We start from the raw sequence: 19653 nt of genomic DNA, 5'->3' as shown, positions 1-19653 counted from the left end.
TCTCTTCGACTCCCGGTTTTACAGGTGATCACGTGACCAAGGTCTTGCCTAAATCTGAGCTGTTTGTGAGATGTGGGAAGTCAGGCCAAAAGAAGAAAAATATTCATCTTGATTTGACAATTCTTCCAGGAGGTAGTGGGGGGTTGGTTTTGTTAGCTCAAATGTGGCTTTTCCTAGAAAGTTCAAATGAGATTTTGTTTAAAAGCTCTGGGCAATCTCAAGTGCCCAGGAGCCGCTGTGAGATGGGGGAGCAGAGTTAGACACAGCTAGGAAGTTATTTGATGGGGAATCTGGAATTGCAGGATGGGTGTCAGGTCTCTGCAGACTTTTAAGGTGCAACAGCAAAAGCCTGAAGGTTATTGATTAGCCCGTTTTCCACAGCTCAGACTTCCTGGCACTAACAACCCCTATAATCTGCCCACATCATCTTCTCCACAACTACCATGGCTGGACAGGTGCTTCCTGCAGACTATTTCTGAAGTCCTTACGAAGTCCACATCAGGAACCATGGTTCCTATTGACGTACAGAGATCAGTAAAAAGTCCACAGATGGGAGGAGTCAAGGTATGGAGCTCAGAGGAGCAAGCTTGGGAAAACAGCCAGGGAGCCTGTGGAGGTCTCAGGCTCTGCAGAATTCCCGTTCCCTGCCTTCGGGTGCCCTCCTATGGAAACCCTGCTTTGTTCACCCAAACATCCTTAACTCTGCTCCCCCTGGGATGCCCATCTCCCATCCTTTGGGAGATGCGTTAGTTTCTGATCAAAGACTTTCATTGGGCTTAAAGAAAACTCCACCCTCCCGCTGGGGACAACTTGGATTAGAAAAGTCAGCGTATTGGTAAAGTAACTTCCTGTCTCACACGCCATAGTCTGTCACTGCACTAACCTTTGCTCTTTCCAGGGTAGTGTCTCACTGTCACAGTCTCAGTGCATTATACTAGCTGCAGTGTATGCTATTTGTGCAGTCAGTGGCACGCAATCTTTGCGAATGGTGTGAATGGCCTTCAATCTGCTGCATCGACTTAGAAATTGGTGGAGTGCATCTGTATATCGCTGTAAATAAGGGGAGTCTCCGCTCAGCCAATGTCATTAGAAAGGTGGAATTCTAATGTCAGTCTCTGCTGAAGTGAACCTGTTGTAGATGGAGAATGGGTGGTTTAGAGCTGTGGTTCTCTGCCTTTTTCCTACTAAGGCCTCTCATGTGTTTAGCAATATGAGAAGGGCAGGGTAGTTGCAACCATCTGAAGCCTGTTTGTGACCCATAGGCTGAGCAACAGTAGCTTGAAGTGCCGACTTGTCTCAGGGTGTTGGTATTAGAGAAGAGGAAGATTATCAGGGTGGGTTTTCAGAGCAGAGCTGCACTTCGTTACAATGGCATTGTGCGGTTCTATGCTCACTGCCCTATGACAGTTGCCATGTCACGTGTGCTTGCTTTACAGAGCTGTTCGGGAATTTTTCCCACAAATCCTTTCATCAGATATTGATGTGTCAAACCTGAGTTTGTTTAGCAACAGGGTCCGTTTTGACAAATTTCCAAAACAAAAAATGTTGAAAAATTTCAGTTGTCAAAGTGTGTGTTTTGACATTTTTTAAATGAAAACTTCTGGTTTAAAGACTTCTTGTTTCAAAATGTAAGCTAACTAGACTGAAAATACCAATGGAAGAAAAAAAAAAAAATCAAACTGATGTTTTGATTGACCTGAAACAAAAAGTTCTGTTTCAGTTTGCGAATATTTTTTAAGGTTCATTTTTTGGCCCTACTTGAGGATGACAAAATTTCACTCTCTTAAAAGTATTTGAGGGATGGGAAGTTTCTGGCCCGGCTGAGTTTACACGTGAAAAGATGTTTACTAACTGCCAGGGCTGCACTCTGCTTGTTCTCCATCAGCCAAGCGGATTTATTTCCCTTTTAGACTTCGTCCGCAAGGGTAATGGTTCTGCAGGCCTCTGACCTCTGTGCAGCCTTATTACTATCAATGGGGCTGGACAGGTGCACCTGACACTTAGTAAACCATGCTGTGAGCACCCAACCCTGTGCCGCTGAAGTCAATAGGAGTGTTGCCATTCACGTCAATTGGGGCAAACCAAGCCCTCTCTTGTACAAGGACCAATCCAACTCTCTTGCTTAGCGGGGTCGGTGGTGCAAGGCTAGCAGGAGTAATGCCACTTAACCGGAGACACAAAGCACGTCAAGCTCTCCAGCTGGAGAGTGCAAAGCATGGCTATTAGAGGTTAGGCTTTGTGGCTTGAGGCTACTTGGCATTCCATGAAGTTTCAGAAATAACCACTCCTGCCAACAACCCAATAGATTGTTGTATTTCTCTCTCCAGAAAGAGTGAAGGAGTTCCTTCTGGACACAAGGCCAAATTTAGCCCACAACTGTGTCTATCTGAGGTACTTACATCCCCCATAATATCCGAGTGCCTCATACTTTAATGTATTCATCCTCACAACCCCATTTTACAGAGGGGGAAGTGAGGTACAGAGGAACTTGTCCAAAATCACACTGGAATCTATAGTAGAGCAGGGGCTTGAACCCATGTCTAACGACTGGACCAGCCTTCTTTTATACACCCACAATTCGCATTTGGACCCACAAGAACTAACCAAACAAGTGGTTGATAAAGTCAAAGGTCTCAAAGTACAAGGCCGCACAAACACGGAAAAGCAAGCAAATGCAATGGCTTTTTTATTCATAACACCTTTAATTGCTGTTATTTCAGTTTAAAGTTAAAATCAGGCAGCAATTGAGGAAAAAACATAGTCCCTGGGTGCACAAACAATGCAGCTTTGAATAATACACATGATAGTTTATTTCATATTAACATGAACAGTAAAAAGTGGACATCGTATGGGGCTTATTTCAGGTAATTGTCTTCCTCTATTGTCTCCTTTTTGCCAGTCTCTTGTCCCTCAAAGAGTGGATACTTTGCCTCCACGTCAGCCCAAGTTAGGCAGCCATTTGCCAGGTCACGGATTATGGTAGGAAGTTCAGAGACCTGGGAGGAGAGCGTACAGAAAGAGGCAAGACATGAGACCACACAACCACCAAGTTGATTTCTTTCGTCGTACATGTACATCAGAGGTTCTCAAACTAGGGGTCAGGACCCTCAGGGGGTCGTGAGGTTATTATGTGGGGGGGGGAGGGTGCGAGCTGTCAGCCTCCATCCTAAACCCTGCTTTGCCTCCAGCATTTATAATAGTGTTAAATATATTAAAACGTGTTTTTAATTTATAAGGGGGGGGGTCACACTCAGACTTGCTATGTGAAAGGGGTCACCAGTACAAAAGTTTGAGAGCCACTGGTGTACATGGATAACATTTAGCACTGTATTACAAATACTGCCACATGATCAACTGTTACCATCTGACAAGAGCAGATCTGTCCAACATTTTCATGTAATATTTTTACAGCCATAAACTCTGCCTCAAACTCTGGGACATCAAGTGGTCGTGCCTCCAAGCAACAGGGCATTTTAATTCTAGATTACTTTTCACCATAGCGAATATTGATCAGCTACTCATAGCATGGAGATTCACTAGTGAAATGCAGCCATCACTTGGGCGGAGCACAGTGACACATGGCAATGTCACACAACACTCTGGGACAGGTCCAAATGAACCTGCAAGCAGGGGATTTTGACAGGCCCTGGGGCAATGTAACATGAGTACAAACAGAGGCTGCCTCAGGACCTGCTGAGTTTTCTCTCTGCTATCGTGACTGTGTGCTCAGAGTCACAGAGACCATGTATGAATTGATTGAAGGGTCAATGGGAAAAAAAATCAGACATACTAGTCACACTGGGGCCAGCGTGCATTGACATCAATGTGGGTCATTCCAGTGTCTTCAGTGGACTTTGGATCAGGCCCAGAACGGCTACAGTGCTGCCTGTATGAGAGCCCATCAAGCGATTGCTCTTCACAATGCATGCTGGGCCCTCCCCTTTAGGCATGTGACCAACAGGAGACTCCTCCATTGCAGGAGCACTAGTGTCCCCCACATCATCTGGGGCCACCATTTTGGCTCCCTTCCTTCTGGAGAATCCCAAGGATGTCACGGTGACCATGGCCTGAATGCTCTTGAATGATTAGCAGTATTGGCTGCAGCTGTCTCAAGTGTGTCTGTGCCATGTCGGGGGGGTGGATATTTCATCACGGGGGCGGTCTGGGGAGCTGAGCCTACCCACCTCAGGAAAGGGGGAGGAGACCCTTTCTAATAGCCACTTAACAGCTTGCACTAAGGATTATTAAGAGCAAATAGCTTGAATGGCTTTCGTCCACTCTCCTGGGCAGCATCCAAACCACTTTGAACAGGTGGATGGGGATGGGGGGGGGGGGGGGGGGGGAAGAAGGATAGCTCAGTGGTTTGAGCATTGGCCTGCTAAACCCAGGGTTGTGAGTTCAATCCTTGAGGGGGCCATTTAGGGATCTGGGGCAAAAAATCAGTATTTGGTCCTGCTAGTGAAGGCAGGGGGCTGGACTCGACCTTTTAAGGTCCTTTCCAGTTCTATGAGCTAGGTATATCTCCATATATTATTATTTAGGTGGTGGGTCAGACAGCCCCCCAGGTCTGGTCTACACCTAAACCCTAGATCGACCTAGAGAGATGTAGTTAAGCCAAGCTAAGCCCCGGTATAGACAAGGTTAGGTTGATGGAAGAATTCTTCTGTCAGCCTAGCTACTGCCTCACAAGGGGCTGGAATCACTGCAGTGATGGAAAACCTCCTTCTGTCGCTGTAGCAAGTGTTTACACCATGGCGCTACAGTGGCACAGCCACGCCCCTGTAGCATCTGCAGTGTAGACCAACCCTGAGAGACCCAGACAGACTCCCACAGAAACACAGGAAAATTTGGGCTTGCTGGGAGAATGTACATTGGTTCTGTTCTGCTCCTGTACTTTGAGAAGTCGTCCTGTGTAATCAAGGGCTTGTCTACACAGGGAAATTTACCAGCAGAACTATACTGACATAGTTTCACTGCTAGAGTTATACTGGTATAGGTCTGCTGGTAAATCTCCCCATGTAGATAAATTTCACTACAAACTAAGGGTTTAAGATTAGACTAGTTATGTGTGTTGGTTGTTTGAAAATCTTTTTTCTCTAATGCTTTGTTCTAAGTGCTGAATAAAAATCCTGCATTTCAAAAATGCTGCTGGTCACTATCACTAAATGCAGGTGCCTGAAACCCAGACGGACCTGCAGGGCGGTAAGTGGCTGATGTACACAGGGTGGCGTACCCAGGTCCTGGCCTGAGTACAAGGACTGAGAGATTCCTCCCTGAGAGAAGTAAGGGCAGGACACCCAAGAGCTCAGAGGTCTGCACTCAGAGACCAGAGAGGGGCCAGCCCAGTAACCCTGACAGTCAGATCAGCTGTCACTTGAAAAAGTCTACCTGAGCAAGTGAAAACTGGGCTTTTAAAGCGCCTCAAGAGGCCACAGGGGTTAGTTCACCAGAAGGAGGGGGTCCAAGATGGTCACTTGTATGTCACAGCTCACTGAACAGCCTGCAAAACGGCCTGCAGAGACACCATGCTGGGGCCTCACGGAGGCCTACTTCCCCCCAACAACAGTGACAGGTCACCACAGGATTGTCTGGAGGACAGCTTAGCGCTACATACACAAGTCAGCAACTACACCCACAATGGCCCACGCTCACAGTGAGTGGGTCGGCCTTCTAGCAGGGGCCTAAATGACTCAAGGTTTCTTTGGGGTAACCTCTCCCTCTGGCTATTGAAAGCAACTCCTCTGTTCATTTCACTGACAGGCTGGTGGGCAATACCCCCTCACCTTCAGAACACACGGCTCGTACATGAAGAGTCCTACACGGGTCCCAGCAAGGCCAGTACGCCCACAGGTTCAGAGGCAGCAGGCCCAGCCCCTGCTCTAGTTAAATACATTTAACTCCTTCCCTCACACACGTGCAGGCATTTTACCTCAGCTCGTATCTGACGCATGGAGTCACGGTCCCTTAGAGTGGCTGTGTGAGGCACCTTGTTCACCGTGTCAAAGTCTATCGTGATGCCGAAAGCCACGCCGATCTCGTCGGTCCTGGCGTAGCGCCGGCCAATGGACCCGGAGGAATCGTCCACTTTGTGGGAGATGCCGTTCCTAGTGAGCGCCTCAGCTGGAAGAAGTGGAGAGTCCCAGGGTTAGCAACAGCCTGGCCGGGCTGGAGGATCAGAAGGACACAGAACCACAGGGCGATAAACAGAAAAGGGGGAGGGGAGTACCAATGGACAGGCATTACTGTCCCAGCAAGGCAGACCCACAACCACTCCCGAAGCCGGTTATTTGCTGCTCAGCCCAACTCTTAACTGGAAGTTGTTCACACAGGGTGCAGTGTCGCCACCTGGCTGCAGTCAGTCCCACTGAGGTCAGTGGGGCTGCCCACGAAGCAAGGGTGGGAAATTCTGGCCCTTATGTTTTAAGCTCTTCAGGGTAAGGATTGGTCTTTATTCTATGTCTATAAAGCACCTAGCGCAATTCGGGTACAGTATTAGTAATAATTTGGGGGGGGGAGACTCTGTGCATTTGGGGGCTAGAAAGTAAAAAGTGACTATTTTGACAGAAGGTTTTGGGTTCGAGGCCCACACAAGGGTTCAGGCTCATACCCACGCACCATGCAGACACTACAGTGCAGGGTTAGCACTCTATGGTTGCTAAGTCTCTTCTGAAAGAAGACACTGAATCACAGGTCTCTCAAGCCTGACGTTATAGGTCAGCAGCGAAACACTAATTGAAGAACCGGTTCACCTCGGTGTCTGGGCCCAGATATGCCATCATGCCATCATGTGCCAGCAATGCCCCTCTGCCATGTACATTGGCCAAACCGGACAGTCCCTCCGCAAAAGAATAAATGGACACAAATCGGACATCAGGAATGGTAACATACATAAGCCAGTAAGTGAACACTTCAATCTCCCTGGTCATTCTATTACAGATTTAAAAGTCACTATCATTGAACAAAAAAATTCAGAAACAGACTTCAAAGAGAAACAGCAGAACTAAAATTCATTTGCAAATTCAACACCATTAATCTGGGCTTGAATAGGGATTGGGAGTGGCTGGCTCACTACAGAAGCAGCTTTTCCTCTCCTGGAATTGACACCTCCTCATCTATTATTGGGAGTGGACTACATCCACCCTGATTGAATTGGCCTTGTCAACACTGGTTCTCCACTTGTGAAGTAACTCCCTGCTCTCCATGTGTCAGTATATAATGCCTGCATCAGTAACTTTCACTCTATGCATCCGAAGAAGTGAGGTTTTTACTCACGAAAGCTTAAAGACTAACAGATTTATTTGGGCATAAGGTGTCACCAGACTCCTTGTTGTTTTTGTAGATACAGACTAACACGGCTACCCCCTGATACTTGGGCCCAGACAGGTTATCTCAAAGAGCTGAAAACAAAAAGCTCCAAGCAAGCCCTGATTCTAACATCGCGGCCGTCCCACTGACTTACACAGCAATCGCTACTGTGCTCTCTGTACCACTTTGCAAAGTGCTTTGACATACCCAGAGGGGAAGGACTACCTTTGAAACGAAAGCCCAGGACTGGGCACAAGGAGGTCTGGGTTTTATTCAGAGGCTACGTGGCAAGCGAGTGGCCGAGCTGGGAACAGAACGCAGAAGTCTGGGCTCCTGCCCTGCCTAAGCAATAAACACACTACTCACCACAGCCATTACACGGGCGGGGTGGGTCACTTTTTTGACATGCAAGTAAATAATAGTTTTTTCACCAGGACTCACGGTAAAGAGCAAAGGAGCAGATTTTGTGCCTAAGCTGATAAGTTTATATGACAAATTTGCAAGGCTGGCTCATATCAATGCGGAGATCTCAAATGACAGAAGCTGCTGAAAGCTTTGGAGCTCCTGCTACCTCAGGTGTGTGCAACTACCTTTGGCATAAACAAGCAACGTGAAAAGGCCCCACTCTTGGGTCTTTCCTATCTTCCTGAAAAAGAACAGTGGTATCCGCGGCGCTGCATTTACTCACATAGCTCCTTGACGAAAGGCATGAATTCCTGATTCTGGCTCAGAGGAAGGACAGAGCATTTGAAGGGCGCTACAACAGCAGGGAAGCTGAAGAACTACACAAACAGAGTCAAAACAAACACACGCCAATTTAATTATTAAGCAGCTACAATTTGGGCCAGGTTCTTAGCTGGGGTACGTCAGCACAGCTCCAGTGAAATCAGCAGAGCTGGGCCAATTTCTTCCAGCTGTGGAGCTGGCCCTCTAAATCATTGACGTGGCAGAGGTAAAGGCGTGCTTCACCCGAAACACCTGAAAATGAAGGTGTGGGGGGGCCTAAAATATTTAGTCCCAATGCATCTCCCTCAATGGTGGTGCTTAGGATCTAGCACACCCCCTCTCCAATTCAAACAGAGACTTGATTAAGATAGGGAGCATCCCTGTAAACCGCTCTGCTGAGATTTAGTTCATTATTAACAAAGTTAACAAAAAAAACGTTCCAACGGGAGGAGAATTGAGAGTACGATTCTTTCCCCAGCCTTCATGCTCTCATCTTACTCCACCTCATCCCATCCCTTCCTTCTGCACACAACGCAGGCACCCAAGTATTTGTACAGGTGGATCACATCTTAGCAAGGAGACTAGATAACAGACCATTTCTTCCTCTCTCCACCCACCCACTTGTAATCCCATCACAGTAGCAACCTCAGCCGGAAAAGGAATGTAGCTTCTTTAAAAGCAATTTAGCAGTGGGGAACGAGGAAAGGGAGCTGGCACCAGGCGCTAGATAGCTCTCCATGGACCATCAGAGAGTGCTCTTTGGATTGCAGTGTGGGCATCAATGACACCACCACAGTCTGACATAGAACATGCACTCTTTCCCTCTGACCTCAGCTGCAGGGAGGTCTCCCAAGCCAGGATTGTGAGGCTGCCTGCATGGTACTGAGACTGTGAAAGAGCACAGACAAATCATTTAAAAGGACTTCACTCCCCTAGCAGGAGACCTGCCAAGTTTCAGTCCACAGGGAAAAGTTCTCCCCTCCGAAGTAGAACAGTAGGAGCTTCGAGTGCAAACCGCCCAGATCATTGTAAGTGCCTGGGCACAATTCGCACCTGCCCTGGTAGGGAGAGGAACTAGGTGACCTAACAGGGTTTTCCCATATCTGCTGTGTATTTCACTGTCTAATTTAAATCCCACAGCTGCATCTGGTGGTGGGAGTTTATGTAATCAAACCCCACAGCTGCTTCTCAACCAACCCAAAGGCACGTGAAAGCTCACCGTTCGTTGTTCATCTCCCTCCCGGACATGGAATGTGTGTTCAAACACTGTATACATGATCCTTCCAATTCCGAATGAGGGCTCAATCACATTCGGGACTATTTCTTCCACTAGAACACAAAACACATTGCATTCAGAAAGGCAGTTTACAAAAGCACCGTTCTTTGATTGTATAGGAGCTTTCACAGCCTAGCCCAACTAATGCCTGCCCTGGCTAAAGACGGCACAGCATTTTAAAAAAAGCCGTGGCAGCCAAATTGAGAAGCTACAATTTGTTAGACGCATAAGCTGGTTCTAGAAACTAAGCGACAATGTTATTTTGTTTAGATGCTGAAAAGCCATTTCATGAGAAATGGTTCGGGACTATTTAGAAAAACTGGACGTGCACAAGTCCATGGGGCCGGATGCGCTGCATCCGAGGGTGCTAAAGGAGTTGGCGGGTGAGATTGCAGAGCCATTAGCCATTATTTTTGAAAACTCATGGCGATCGGGGGAGGTCCCAGATGACTGGAAAAAGGCTAATGTAGTGCCCATCTTTAAAAAAGGGAAGAAGAAGGATCCGGGGAACTACAGGCCAGTCAGCCTCACCTCAGTACCTGGAAAAATCATGGAGCAGGTCCTCAAGGAATCAATTATGAAACATTTAGAGGAGAGGAAAGTGATCAGGAACAGTCAGCATGGATTCACGAAGGGGAAGTCGTGCCTGACTAACCTAATTGCCTTCTATGATGAGATAACTGGCTCTGTGGATGAGGGGAAAGCAGTGGATGTGTTATTTCTTGACTTTAGCAAAGCTTTTGATACTGTCTCCCACAGTATTCTTGCCACCAAGTTAAAGAAGTATGGGCTGGATGAATGGACTGTAAGGTGGATAGAAAGCTGGCTAGATCGTCGGGCTCAACGGGTAGTGATCAATGGCTCCATGTCTAGTTGGCAGCCGGTTTCAAGTGGAGTGCCCCAAGGGTCGGTCCTGGGGCCGGTTTTGTTTAATATCTTTATTAATGATCTGGAGGATGGTGTGGACTGCACTCTCAGCAAGTTTGCAGATGACACTAAACTAGGAGGCGTGGTAGATACACTAGAGGGTAGGGATCGGATACAGAGGGACCTAGACAAATTAGAGGATTGGGCAGAAAAAAACCTGATGAGGTTCAACAAGGACAAGTGCAGAGTCCTGCACTTAGGACGGAAGAATCCCATGCACTGCTACAGACTAGGGACCGAATGGCTAGGTAGCAGTTCTGCTGAAAAGGACCTAGGGGTCACAGTGGACGAGAAGCTGGATATGAGTCAACAGTGTGCTCTTGTTGCCAAGAAGGCTAACGGCATTTTGGGCTGTATAAGTAGGGGCATTGCCAGCAGATCGAGGAACGTGATCGTTCCCCTTTATTCGACATTGATGAGGCCTCATCTGGAATACTGTGTCCAGTTTTGGTCCCCACACTACAAGAAGGATGTGGAAAAATTGGAAAGAGTCCAGCGGAGGGCAACAAAAATGATTAGGGGTCTGGAGCACATGACTTATGAGGAGAGGCTGAGAGAACTGGGATTGTTTAGTCTCCAGAAGAGAAGAATGAGGGGGGATTTGATAGCAGCCTTCAACTACCTGAAGGGGGGTTCCAAAGAGGATGGAGCTCGGCTGTTCTCAGTGGTGGCAGATGACAGAACAAGGAGCAATGGTCTCAAGTTGCAGTGGGGGAGGTCCAGGTTGGATATCAGGAAAAACTATTTCACTAGAAGGGTGGTGAAACACTGGAATGCGTTACCTAGGGAGGTGGTGGAGTCTCCTTCCTTGGAGGTTTTTAAGGCCCGGCTTGACAAAGCCCTGGCTGGGATGATTTAGCTGGGAATTGGTCCTGCTTTGAGCAGGGGGTTGGACTAGATGACCTCTTGAGGTCCCTTCCAACTCTGATATTCTATGATTCTATGATTCTATGATTCATTTCTGAGGTACTAGCCTCATGTTCCCATCTTCACTGGTTAGAAAAATAACTCTTCTGTGAAATAGGCCAGTTCTGCTCTGCCAGCCACTTTGCCACAAAAACCTTCTCCCTCCGGGATTATATTTACAGCACATCTTACGCCATTTTTAATTTGTTTCTCAGAGCATAGCCCTATGGAACGTGAATACAGAACATTAGATTCCTTCACTCTGGCTATGCCTCCCCTTCCAGCCCTGGATAAGATGAACTCGTAGTCTGTACACATACAAATTAAGTGACCAGCAACCAAAACGCCAACTGACTGCTGTGAGATAGTAAAACGGAGATGGACGAGGAGTGTAATTACTTTCTATCACTGACTGACAGGCACTTAGAGACCTTGCTAATGCCTGCAGACTGCGTATGCCTCCGAGGCAGAGTAAGAGTTAAGGATGCTCTGCACCTAACAGAAGCACTTAGAATCTTGCAGGACTGGCTCTTAAATGATAAAGAAAAAGGTGAGGAAGGATAATGGTCCAGTGGTTAGGATGCTTACCTGGATCTCTGGGTTAGAAAATGGGTTAAATTTCTAACAGGACCACAGACTTGCCACGTGACCTCGGTCAAGTCATTAATAGAGCTGGCTGGCAAAACAAAGTTCACTTCCACAAAAGTTGTCAAGATTTTGGAAAAATTGGGACGAAGCCAAATCCTCTAAAAATGTTGCAGAACTGAAATCCTGCAATATTTCCTTTCAGACACATGGTATTTCCAAAGTGACATATGCCTCCTGGGATCCCCAGCCCCCGACTTGCAGTGAGGCCAGCACCCTGGAAGCTTCTGACTAAAACTGACACGACTGTCAGTGTTCACTACTGTCCATCACGGAATGACAGCAGTGAAAGTGACCAAGCTCTTATCTTCAGCCTGGTGGGGAATCAGGAGCCTGGAGGCCCTGGGAACACAGGCCCTGCCGCAGCCCATCTCATGGTGGGCTGCTGAGGAGCTGGGAGCTGAGACACTCACAGCCCCACAACTCCTAGAGCAGACTGAGGAGCCAGCTGCCCCCAGAGTTCGGAAGCCCAGGGGTCCCCGACTCTGAGGCCATCCTCATGGCGAGCCATCCTGGAGCCGCGGGCCCAGGTGGGAGAGCTGGCAGGAGACCAAGCCTGGGTTGTGTCGGAAGTCTGTCAAAATTGAACAGTTTCGCGAAACATTTTGATGACTCAGCAAACAATGAAAAAATGTTTTGGGGGAATTTTTCCAACCAGCTCCAGTCACTTAAGACTCTCTGGGCCTCAGTCCCCATCTGTAAAATGGGGAGAATAACACTGCCGTACCTCACAGGGATGTTATGAGGCTAAATACATTGAACATTGTGAGTGCCTCACCTATAGTGGCAACGGGGGCCATGTAAGTACCATAGATAGAAGACCGTCTGTCTACTGTTAATTACAGAAAGTGATTCTTTTATAAGACGGAATCCTATAAATAATTGTCTGATCAACTTTGATCCTGTGCTGGAACTTATCCTGAAAAGAAATAATTCATCTGAAAACAGAGGGAACATTTCTTAAAAAACCATTAGCCACAAAGCTTGGCACCTAAACTTAGGCATCATAATCAAAACGGCTTGATTGACCAAGGTGCTTCCATTGAAGTCAATGAAAGCAGCAGATTCTCAGCACCTCTGGGATTGAGCCACTTACTTAGGAACCTATATACTGGTTTAGGTGCTTAATTTTATGCACCCAAGTCTCAACCTTTTGGCCACAACTTTCAGATTCGCTTAACTCTCCTGCGTTCAAAATGTATTGTGATCAGCTTCCCATCGCTAAGATTAAAAAGTAAATAAAAGTTACCATGCAGTGTTTTCTGGAATCTCTTCACACTGACCATGTCCTTTGTTAATGTAAATGTTTTCCCTTCAGTTTCAACAGTGAATTCCCTGTAAAGAAAATACCAGGGCTTTAGTATTAGTCAACAAAACTAGTTATGTCACTTTCCCTTAGGTGGTTTCACTGATTTAAACTTTTTTTTTTAAATAAAGAAAAACTGGTTTGGGGGCTATATGGAAAAGTCAGCTCAAACTCCAGGGATCAAAGGAAGAAACATGTAGCATGTCTCTTTTTTTAAATACTCAAGGTTTTTAATCTAGCATTTTTATTATTCTTGTAAAATAAAATTTAACATAAAAGCAATGTGGTTAATAGCCAGGAGCAAGTTCAATTACAATATGGAAGGGTTCCAGGTTGAAATACATAAAAAGAAAAAATTAATTACAAGACAACCAGACATTCATTCACTCACTACAGACTTTTCATGTATTGTAACAAACACATACTTTGTCAATTTAGTTCTGATGGCGAGTACCTGACCTCTGCATGGGAATTGGAAAAATCAAAGATATTTTTGATCTGTTAAAGTGGATGGGCCAAAATCCATTTTTGACTGATTCCTACAGCTTTTGGTGTTGCTCTCTCAAGGCGCACAAAAAAGTTAACCCACAGCTGCTAGAGGGCCAAATCAGTAACAGAGTCTGAGTCTAAGGCCAGAAGGGATGACCAGATCAACTGATCTGACCTCCTGTATAGCACAGGTCACCACCACCACACCACCCAGCACCCACACATTAAACAACAACCTAACTTACTCCAAGTTATTACAGCCCACAGGAGACTAGACATGTGCCACAGGCAGAGAATAGGAGGGACCAGTCTGAGGCCCCCGCTATGGCAGGGAAATGAGTGAGATACAGCCAGATAATCCTGGCAAGGGACCTGCACCCACATGCTGCAGAGGAAGTCAACAACAACAAAAACCCTTAGGTCACTGCCAATCTGACCTGTGCTGTGAAAATTCCCTCCCAACCCCACGTATGGCGCTCAGTTATACCCTTAGCATCTGAGCAAGAACCAGGCAGCCAAGTACCAGAGAGACTGCATGGTGCCACCTCAGAGCCTTGGCCTTCCCCACCCAATGTCCCATGTCCAGCCATGGCCGTCCCTGATGCTTCAGAAGGAGATTTAAAAAAACCCACAAACACCCCAAAATACATCGGGGAGGGGGAGCAAATCTCTTCCTGACCCCCGAGCTGTCCTGTCAGGCAGAATTCCCACTGATGTCAACCCGGCCCTAAATATCCCATTCACAAACAGCGAAGATTTATTTTATTAAACTTCCAGCTGGTAAATTGCTGCTGCAGAACAAACTCTGCCTCATTTTGTATGGCAGCCGCCTACAGAAGAGAGTCGTCTAAACGTAACCATCCGTAAAACAGGTCTAACCACAGGCACTTCAGCACACAGCCGGCTGAGTGCACCCGTGCTGGTGAATCAGTAGTGGCGTCTCAGGTATACTAAACTGATGGCTTCCAGGAGCCTGTGTAATACAGGAATGGGTGCATTTACGAAAGGCTACGTGCCAAGCTGCCTACATCGAGACCTATTTCCCAGAGGAGATTACGTTTATAGAGGCACATCCTGAATGTGGCTATATCAGGGAGTCGAGTTTGGACTACTGCCATCATTTGTGGTAAAAGCTACGTACACTGAAAAATGCTCAAATTGGAGGGTTAAGGAACTGGGTTAACCTGCTTCTGGTTTGGACTTCTGTAGGACCAATGCACCCAGTGATAATTTCTCAGTCTTGTAGGCCTGGTTTGGATGTATTACAAGTACTGTTTTTCTTGCACTTTGGTTACTTTGACACTCAAAACACTTAAAAAAAACCAAATTGGCTCTAATACGGTGGGGGGAGGGGGAAAACGCACAGTGTATCAGTTACTCCATTGGACTTGTTCTGCACAAGCTATTTCAAATAACATAGGAGCAACAGCTTTATTTATTTTTTTAAGCTAACACTGCTCGGAAATGTAACGAAGCATTTTTTGAAGTCAGGCAGAGAATCCGAACTCACCAACTGGAAAACCTACTTAACCGTGGCTGTGCCCAGCCGCTCCATATTCACAGTTCTCTAGCACCGCAATAATCCAAACGGCACCTAACGTCAGACTGACTGCTGCCGCCTGGGCTACTCCCACTGGTGTTTTACCAAATGATAGTTCGACAAGCCTCTGTTTGCCAGATGCTGGAACTGGATGACAGGGGATGGATCACTTGATAATTGCCCTGTTCTGTTCATTCCCTTTGAAGCATCTGGCACTGGCCTCTGTCAGGATACTGGGCTAGGTGGACCATTGGTCTCACCCAGTCTGGCCAGTCTCATTTTCTTATTCTTATGAGCCTACTGATGAACCAAGCCATACTGGGCACGAATCATTCCCATGTGAACGTCTATTTTGAAATAGACCTGACTGCCTTTGTCAGAGCTGGCCAGTTCATGAGCCCCAACCCACAAGTCGCTGAACAGCCTCCTCTCCCAGCAAACTCAGTGGGAGCTGAGGGTTCTCACCCCCCTCATAGGTGACATTCGGGACCTTGCAGGACTGGTTCCTACGTGACACAAAGGGCAGCTTGCCAGGAGCCAGCAGGCTGCACCTAGTTTGCATGTAAACGCACATACCTCTTAAACCAAAGCATAAATGCACATCACCCTAATATGGACATGTAACTGTATTCTGTCCATCAGTGAAGAATTGACTCTTGGCTGAGCCACCAGCAGCAAAAACTGCAGATGATGCATTTTATCACAGCCTTCAGTTACTGGCAAGGCTGGTGCGGGATGCACTGAGATTACTCAAGCGGCTTTTTGGGTCTCCCTGGCATAGGTAATTGCTAAGAAAATCTTATTCAGCCCCACACCCAGTGCCTTCTCACCCTTTCTCATTCAGCAGCTTCTCCATCTCGCTGATGTAACATTCATCGCAGATGGAAAGGTATTCCAGCACCAGCTTCGCATCCTTCTTGTAGGCCTTGCCAATGGCTCCCTTATTTGCCTCAAACTGAACAACATTGGCTGTTTTGTACAGAGCAGTTAAGGAAATCGAGCTCAGAGGACACTGTGACCTGACACTTTCATTAGTTCATACTGGGTAACAAATGTAATTACTGCAGCACCTACAGAATCTGGGTCCATGTTTTGTCATTGTATCTTATTCAGTACTGACACCGGTTTGAGTAACTTACCTCAGAGCAGGAAGTAAACAGTCCCTATTAGTACTTTAGATCAGCATATACATGCAGCTAATATGGTCGCTATTAGAGCGAGAATAAAACTTTTACACACTGGGCTGGTTTCTCATTTCAGTTACACCCAAGTAATCTGGAGTGACACCAATTGCTTCAGTGTAGTTACTCCAGATTTACACTGGTGCACCCAAGAACAGAATCTAATATAATATCTTCAAGAACAGGCCCACCAGGCCTTCCCCACCGACCCAGTTGCAGCTCACCACCTCAGTGGAAACGTGCCGGACGGGTACCAGGGCAATCTGGGAAGCAGTCCCTCCCAATCCCCTGAAGGGGACAAAGAGGGGCAGGAAATCAGTGGTTCTGAGCCAGTGGAGAACCTGGCAGATTGAATCCTCTGAGCAGACCACACCCGCTTACCTTTTAATGGGTTCACACCCTTCTTTAAATGCTCCAAAGTTCTTTTCAAGTAACTTGTGTAATGTTTAAACTGTGTTTATGAAAACAAATTGAAAACAAGAACCCAGGAAACAAACTTTGGCCTGTATTTCCTTTACTCACCTGAGTAAAGTTACTCATATGCTGAAGTCTTTGCTGGGTCAGCCCCAAAGATATTCTTTACACTGCTATGAGCATCAAGGTCTCCTGATTTAATCTAGACACTGGGTACATCTATACTTACCTCCAGGTCCGGCGGTAAGCAATCGATCTTCTGGGATCGATTTATCGCATCTTGTCTAGACGCGATAAATCGATCCTGGAAGTGCTCGCTGTCGACGCCGGTACTCCTGCTCCGCGAGAGGAGTACGCAGAGTCGACAGGGGAGCCTGCCTGCCGCGTCTGGACCCGCGGTAAGTTCAAACTAAGGTACTTCGACTTCAGCTACGTTATTCACGTAGCTGAAGTTGCGTATCTTAGTTCGAAGTGGGGGGTTAGTGTGGACCAGGGCACTCACTCAAAAGTCTAACTTTGAACAGACCTGCAGGGGCCTTAGGACATTTCCGTTTCAGATGCTACCTAGCTTTAGGGAGAACTATTTTATTCACAAAGGATATTGGTTCTTTCAGAAGCTTCTCAGCGACAAGAGGAACTTTGGTGGCTCTGGCGTGGCAGGAGAGGTCATAGCAGGCGCGATCAGCACAACCAACAATCTCAATCCAACCCTAGAAAAGCAAAAGTGGAAGCTTTTAACAGTCTGTCTTTTTGTTCGCTTAACCATCAAACATGTTTGTTTGCCCCTAAGCCCACCATGCTCCCAGGGCCGGTTTTTCTACCTAATTAGCTCTGTTATGATAAGCAGCATTAGTTCCACCAGCTCCTCCCTAATCCGAATGGCCCTCTGTTTGCTTCGAGAAGTAACCAGCTATGTAAAAAAATACAAGGTGCATATACATGCAGGGCCAGGTTCTCTAGCGAGGCTGGTGGAACTACACAGACTTACGCCAGCTGAGGACCTGGGTAACAGCGTACGTTTTTTACATTCACATCAGCATGCATGAGATGGGCTGAGTAACTGGGGATTTTATCACTTCATGAGCTTGGGGCAGAGTAACCAACTCGCCTCTTTACAAAGACGCACGCTTAAGAGCTGCTAAGTAACACGAGTCACAACTGACTGAAGCATTTCCTTGCATACGTTCATATCTGTGGAAAGGAAGAGTCTGTAAATGAATTAATCTGCATGAAGCACTGCCCATGAATTCCAAATCGTTTTAGCAAAACCAATGAGCTGTTTGGTTTACAGTGTGGCCATGCATGAGACAAGGTGCGTTGGTCTTCTCCATTCATTCTGTTGTGCTTGTTTGTGTGTGTGTGTGTGTGTGTGCGCGTGTAAATGTACATGCAGTCAAAACCTGCTTGCATGAAATTCCAATTGGCAAGAGAAGGACTCCAAGGGCATGTCTAATTTGCAATCAGAGGTGTGAATGCAGCATGTGCAGACATACCCAAGCATGCTTGGAAGATAGCCCAGATACCACTGCAGCACAGGCTAGCCATTCAAGTACGTATCAGAATCCAGGGCAGGCTTGTGCAGCTTCACTGCTATTGTTATTTGAGCTAGCTAGCTCAAAGCTTGCTCGGGTACGTCTAGATGTGCTGCATGCAGTGTTGCTGTATCCGTGTTGGCCCCAGAATATTCGAGACACAAGGGGGGGGTGAGGTAATGCATTTTATTGGACCAGCTTCTGTTGGTGAGAGAGATGCTTTCGTGCTTATACAAAGCTCTTCTTCAGTGTGGATGTGTGTACAGGAAACATCCCTATGCTCCAACACATTCCATGCAGGAAAGTCCTACAGAATTTCACAGGGAGGAAACCAATAGGGTATGACAGAAAAACCTATTAGACATACCAGACAATGATAACCCTTCTACAGAATTTTTAAACCATCCTGTAGAATTATACCGCTGCTACACAATTCTGTAAGTTGGTTTAAACGTTCTGTAGGAACAGAGAAATCCTTCTGTTCAGTTCTACCGGATTTTTCTATGAAGGGATGATTCAGATTCAGGCAAGCTCCAGTGATTCTTGAGCTTAAAAGTTTGGTACAACCTTACACATAGTAACAACATCCATTAGTGGGCTGTGATGACACATTGCTGATGGCCAACCCCACAGCTATTTCAATAAGGAGTCGAGATGATTAATGTTCAGCCAGAACACTTGTATTTTTCCCCACACAGAGCCAAACCTGGAGATCCTTACTCATACCTTAAACTAAAGCAAACTCCTAATTAACTGAACCATCTATCCAACCCTAGAAAAACAGAGGACTGGATTCCATGATTGAGGAGGTCCCTTCCCGGTACTATGTTCCTAAAGTCCCCATCCTGTAATGAGCTCTGCATGGGTCTTCCTTTGGGCATGCAGAAACCACCGTTTGGCCCTCTTGACTTCAATGGAGCCTCTCGCAGGGATCTGCCATGAGAAGCTCACTGCGATGGTAGGGCCTACGTTCGTAATGGCTGGCAGAATCCCATCGGCCTTCTGACCCTGTCTTGTGATTCAATTCCATGGAGTTCTCAAAGTAGTTTCATCAGTCTGAGAATTAGTGGACCCCGTCCCACTTGAAAAGACTAGTCAGGTGCAAAGAGAGGCTTTACTCTAATGGGAGAGCTGCTCATTCTCCCTACCCAATTCCAGTCAAAGGATTTGATCTGATTCTCTCACACGGGAGGCTTCTTCTCTTTCCAGTCGCCATAACTGATCAATAGGAGAGCCCCCTAAGAAGCTTCCATTCAAAAATATCACTGCTAATATAAAAATTGCCATCGAGATTTTTAGAAGTAGCAATAAGCTCTCTAAAAACATGCAATAAGGAGGATTTAAACATCTGCTATACCCTTAACAAACCTTCCTGGTCACTTAAAAAAATATATACACAAGATCTT

At 46.6% G+C, this 19653-nt stretch overlaps 1 protein-coding gene across 1 annotated transcript in view; it reads right to left on the bottom strand.

Annotated features, from left to right (window-relative positions):
- Window positions 1-2659: 2659 nt before the first annotated feature.
- GARS1 (glycyl-tRNA synthetase 1) overlaps window positions 2660-19653 on the bottom strand; it is a 42151-nt gene continuing 25157 nt past the window's right edge. Inside the window, exons 11-17 of the mRNA XM_054016591.1 lie at window positions 17318-17425; window positions 15951-16096; window positions 13035-13120; window positions 9251-9360; window positions 7994-8087; window positions 5930-6120; window positions 2660-2996 (exon numbers count right to left, since the gene is read on the bottom strand). Coding sequence (XP_053872566.1) covers window positions 2856-2996; window positions 5930-6120; window positions 7994-8087; window positions 9251-9360; window positions 13035-13120; window positions 15951-16096; window positions 17318-17425 — 876 coding nt within the window. The 3' untranslated portion in view covers window positions 2660-2855. The remainder of the gene's footprint in view (window positions 2997-5929; window positions 6121-7993; window positions 8088-9250; window positions 9361-13034; window positions 13121-15950; window positions 16097-17317; window positions 17426-19653) is intronic.

The sequence above is a fragment of the Malaclemys terrapin genome, chromosome 2 (genome assembly GCF_027887155.1).
Source record: "Malaclemys terrapin pileata isolate rMalTer1 chromosome 2, rMalTer1.hap1, whole genome shotgun sequence".
NCBI classification, from domain to species: domain Eukaryota; kingdom Metazoa; phylum Chordata; order Testudines; family Emydidae; genus Malaclemys; species Malaclemys terrapin.
The sequence above is the reverse complement of the archived record's forward strand: the minus strand, read 5'-3'. Positions and strand labels throughout refer to the sequence as shown.